Raw genomic sequence first — 5,595 nt, forward strand, 5'->3', positions numbered from 1 at the left:
GTATGTATGTATGTATGTATGTGTGTATGTATGTAGGTAGGTATGTATGTATTATGTATGTATGTATGTATTATGTATGTGTGTATGTATGTAGGTAGGTAGGTATGTATGTATGTATGTATGTATGTATGTATGTATGTATGTATGTAGGTAGGTCGGTCGGTCGGTCGGTATACTCTCACATTAACGTGGTCCGTGTCAAAGATTTTAACATTATGAGGTTTCTTTGAGTATGGAATTAATTATACAAGCATTAAAGTGTAGTATGAGAGGATTAGCATGGAAGCAGTAGTGACACTTTGCTCCAGGTATTCGAAGATAGATACAGGTAGAGCTAAGCCGGAAGCAGAAGTAAGAGTAATCAGTTAATAGAAATGAAAGTGTGAACTTAAAATCAGTAAAATTATCTCAATCGGTATTACCTATTTACTTTTTTAATTGCACTCTTTTTACCTGTCATACTTTGGGGGTTAAATATGATATTTTTAGGAGGTGCTATGACATCTCCAGACATGTTCTGATCGTTTCAGTGAAGCATAGTCGTCTTCAATCTGCTTTGATTATTAGACAGCATTTTCTCAAATACAAAAAATATCGTCTCATTTTCATTTGCCTGTTCATCTATCTATCTGTTTAGCTAGCTAGATATCTAACTATCTATCTATCTATCTTTCTATCTACCTCACTAACAGACTGACGAACGAATGAACGAACGAGCGAACGAACAAGAGGCTTGGGAGGAAGTTAGAAATTCAAGTTTCAATGAGATTTGAGAAAAATTGCGATCAAATATATACAAGGAGGAACATAAGATCGAGGATATAACAGTCCGTATCAAACCTGTGACGTTGGATGAGGGATTTCAAGGTGTTAAAGAAGAGGATATTTAGAATATATTGCTTACTATTTAATGTGACTCGTACCGTAAGGAATTATCAGAACCACTTTCTTGTTCCGATAGTGAACTACGGATACCTTTATGATCGGTGTTAACAACAGATTGTAGAGGAATCCGTAGATTAAAAGCCTTCGTAAAATAACTCCTGCCTTAAAGCGAGTTTCCATAAAAGATACAAATGTTGGACAAAATATGAGAGTCAAGCAATATTAATGTTAGCGCTAAAAAAGGCGGCGAGCTGGCAGAATCGTTAGCACGCCGGGCGAAATGCTTAACGGTATTTCGTCTGCGTTACGTTGTGAGTTCAAATTCCGCTGAGGTCGACTTTGCCTTTCATCCTTTCGGGGTCGATTAAATAAGTACCAGTTACGCATTGGGGTCGATATAATCGACTTAAACCGTTTGTCTGTCCTTGTTTGTTCTCTCTGTGTTTAGCCCCTTGTGGGTAGTAAAGAAATAGGTATTTCGTCTGTCGCTACGTTCTGAGTTCAAATTCCGCCGAGGTCGACTTTGCCTTTCATCCTTTCGGAGTCGATTAAATAAGTACCAGTTACGCACAGGGAATCGACTTAATCCCTTTGTCCTTGTTTGTCCCCTCTATGTTTAGCCCCTTGTGGGCAATAAAGAAATTAGAATCCTTAGCACACCGAACAAAACGCTTAGTGGTATTTCGTCCAACTTAAGGTTCTCTGTTCAAAGTCCGCTGAAGTCGACTTTGCCTTTCATCCTTTCGAGGTTGATAAAATAAGTACCATTTGAGCACTGGAGCCGATGCAATTGACTTAACGCCTCCCCTGAAATTACTGACACTGTGCCCAAATTTGAAACCAATGTTAGCACTGAAATATTGAGAAGGATTAAATGGTCGTACGAAGGTAAAGCTGTTAACCCTTCATGCCTTCTTTCACAGTACCATGTTTACTTTTTACTGCTTTATATTTTTAATGACTGCATAGAGAAAATGTGCATATTCTTTTGTTATTGAGGCACATATAATTTTGTTCATTTTTTTTTCTGTAGATATATGTGTACATGTGGGTATATGTATGTGTGTGTGAGAGAGAGAGAGAGAGAGAGAGAGAGAGAGGAGAGAGAGAGAGAGAGAGAGAGAGTAGGCCTACAGTGATTTTAAATATGTACGTATATTTTTCACTAATTAAAATATCTTTTACTGTCCTCTAATAATTAAGTTTCTGATAGAGAAATCAAAAAGAGGAAAATATAAATTTGTTAATTGAGGAATTGGTGTTAATTCAGAGTCTTTATTGTATTTTTCTTTGAGGCCTAAATCTAATTTTTCGAAATACTGATTGTCTCAAATGAAACAAACATGTCACGATGGATGATTTAGGGAATGATGAATTAAATATCCTTATGAACTGCAACTTCGAAATCTGCCAATAGAGCAAGCGGATATGCATTAGGTTGCATAATTTTCAGTTGCTCGAAAAATAATTCGTATGTCTGTTTTATTCTGTAGTAATGCAAAGACTCTTGGAAAACTGCAACCTTTAACTTGTACATGAATGCTAAACAGTTGAAACCTCTGCGCTGGTACAGTTTTGAACGTTTCATTACATGCCCAATGACAATATGATGCTATATCCTGAAGAGCACTTTCTGATACAAATATTAGTATGCGCTGTTGGTCCTCGATACCCAAATTGTATCTCAGAAACTGTTCGCCATTATCAACTCTACAGTATTCTTCAGGTATTTGAAAACCAGTTCTAGCCCCTGGATTAGCGGGAAATCCAGAATTTTTTTGTTGGCACCTTTTAATATTCCTTGAAAAGTACAGGCAAACGAGGAAGTTGTGAGCAAGTATTTTCTGTTCGCTGCATAAACTTAGCTGCTATTATGCTACGCGAACTTGCTGCTATGTTTTCCACCGCTTCCAGCTTTATTTCTGCAACTACTTTTCTAGCATTTAATGATGAAGGTGCTCACTAGAAAAATAAATAATTTTCGACTCATTGTTTTCTGTTACTGTGTGAATTCGCACTGAACACAGCCTTCTTTTCTCACACCTCCAGAATTCTTTTCTTAGTTTTGTATTGCTTGAATGAAAATCGTAGATGTTATTACTTTCATCAACTACTTTTCTTTATTTTTGGTCGATACCATGAACTTTGTCATTTCGGGTTGATAAATTATAGATGCGTACACTAAATGTGCAGCACTCGGTATACACAGCACCATACTTAAGAGAGAGAAGTAAAAAGAACGATAATAACAATCCTATAACGAGGCTCGTTATATCATTAGAGATATTTCAACTTGTATTCTAAAGAGTTTATTTAAAATTGGCCAAAAAGTCGCTGGACCAGAAAATCATCGGACAAAATGTCGTCCGACCAAAAGACGTGGACAAAAAGACGTTTGACGAAGTTACGTCTGACGAAAACACAGCACCAGATAGATAGATAGATAGATAGATAGATAGATAGATAGATAGATAGATAGATAGATAGATAGATAGATAGATAGATAGATAGATAGATAGATAGATAGATAGATAGATAGATAATAGATAGATGTATTTATGTATGTATGTATGTACACATATATAAATATATATATATATGTATGTTTGTATGTATGTATGTATGTATGTATGTATGTATGTATGTATATATATATATATATATAGAGAGAGAGAGAGAGAGAGAGATAGAGAGAGAGAGAGAGATATCAGAATACTCGTGTACATAGATATACGCACTCATACATACATACATACATGCATACATACATACATACATACATACATACATACATACATACATACATACATACATACATACATACATACATACATACGCACGTACGTACGTACGTACGTATTACATACGAAACATATTACATACATATTACATACATATATGAAAATGAGTTGCTGATGTTAATAATTAGTAATCAACAGTCAACTTCCTGTGAGAGGCCATATTTGTTATGTTGTTTCTGTTTAAGATGGGTTTTTTTTTGTGTGATTTCTCATCTCACACACTTCCTCTCTGCCATATTAGATGTGCTGATGTCAATTTCAATAATTAAAGACTATTTCTAGAATCTAATGCATCAACTTAACCACATCGCCTACCTTTCATTTTCCTTCCGTCTCAGAATCCTCTTATCTCTCATTCCAATCCTTTATCGACAATCTGTCACTCCGAACCTAGTCCAATCCTTTACTGATAAAAATCAACATTGTAATTTTTCGTTTCGCTTCATCACCACCACCATCACCATTGCCACCACCCCTTTTATTAACTTTCCCAATTCCGCATCCGTGTAAATCCATGTCCTGTCCTCTCCTAAAACTACGTCCTGCTTTGACAGAAATCTTAACCACATCGTGTGTAATCCGGCTATCCATATCCGGCAATTCAACAGTTGGAACCATGCAACAACTCATTACTGCTGGTTTACAGCGTGTTAAAGAGAAAAAGAAGACATTTAAACCAAGAAATATTTTTAATATCGATGAAACGAGTTTACTTTTCGCCAATTACCTAATAAATCGCTTACTACAAAAACTTTTACCAAAGGTGTCAAAAAGCAAGAAGAAAGACAGTGGCGCTAGCTTGTAATGCTGGTAATGCTGATGTCTGCGAAAATCTACGAAAAGTGTCCAAACTCCGATGTTTTAAGAATTTCATAGACAAACTTTATATAGATTACGACTACAATAGCAAAGCTTCCATGAACTCAAATACGTTGAGAAGCTGGATGATAGCTATTGATAAGAAAATGCGCCTTCAGCGACGAAAACTTTTGCTGATAATGGACAATGCCCTTAGACACGACATACCCGATAAACACACCAACGTAGAAATTCACTTTCTTCCACCAACAACAATGTGCCACCTACAACCCCTAGACGCCGGAATAATTCACAACTTCAAATCTAACTACAAACGGCATCAGCTAGACCAGGTAATCACTCAACTAGACGAAAGCGGTACTTATAACATCACTGATGCTATTCGATACGTCAAAAAATCTTGGGATTCTGTGACATTATCTGCTATTTCTAACTGCTGGCACTACACTGGTCTCACCCATAAACCCGAAAGCACAGACAGAAGTTGAAAACGGTGATGACGACATCAATATACCACTAGCTGAACTGATTAAACAAACTGCTACTAAACTTAATACTGACCCTTCATTGGTGATGACTGCAGATGAGTTCATTAGCTTCGATGACGATAAAAAAAACTTTTGCTGAGATGACCGATCAAGAAATTATTGACTCGCTAAAACCGCTAGAACAAAGTGATGACAAGGAACCCGCACCAAAATCTAAACCTACAACTAAAGATATAAGTAAAGCTCTGAATCTTCTTCGTGATTCGATAGAAGCAGAAGATATGACTACCGAAGATTAATTACTTTTAGAAAAATTAGAAAAACGTTTTAATGCTATTAAAAATTCGAAATATAAGCAAAAAATGTTAGATTTTTTCACGAAATGATTTTTTAAAATCATTTGGGTTCTTTATTGTTTATCATTAAACTTTATTTGCTCAACAATGAAACATTTGTTAAAATATTTCAACTAAAATCTGAAAGATAATCACATCAGATTATAATTGATGTTATAACAGGGGAGCAACTAGCAGAGAGGAGGGGAGACGGGCAAGAAGAACAATGTCTTCTTTTTCCTTCCCCTCTCAAATTCCAACTTCATC

The 5,595-nt window shown here is 35.9% G+C and overlaps 1 protein-coding gene across 1 annotated transcript in view; it reads left to right on the forward strand.

Annotated features, from left to right (window-relative positions):
• Positions 1-4,993, forward strand: part of LOC115217938 (tigger transposable element-derived protein 6-like) — a 9,208-nt gene extending 4,215 nt beyond the window's left edge. The window contains exons 2-3 of the mRNA XM_029787656.1: positions 3,192-3,293; positions 4,450-4,993. Of these exons, the coding sequence (XP_029643516.1) occupies positions 3,192-3,293; positions 4,450-4,993 (646 nt within the window). The remainder of the gene's footprint in view (positions 1-3,191; positions 3,294-4,449) is intronic.
• The last annotated feature ends 602 nt before the right edge of the window (positions 4,994-5,595 follow it).

This window comes from Octopus sinensis, linkage group LG12, assembly GCF_006345805.1.
Source record: "Octopus sinensis linkage group LG12, ASM634580v1, whole genome shotgun sequence".
NCBI lineage: Eukaryota > Metazoa > Mollusca > Cephalopoda > Octopoda > Octopodidae > Octopus > Octopus sinensis.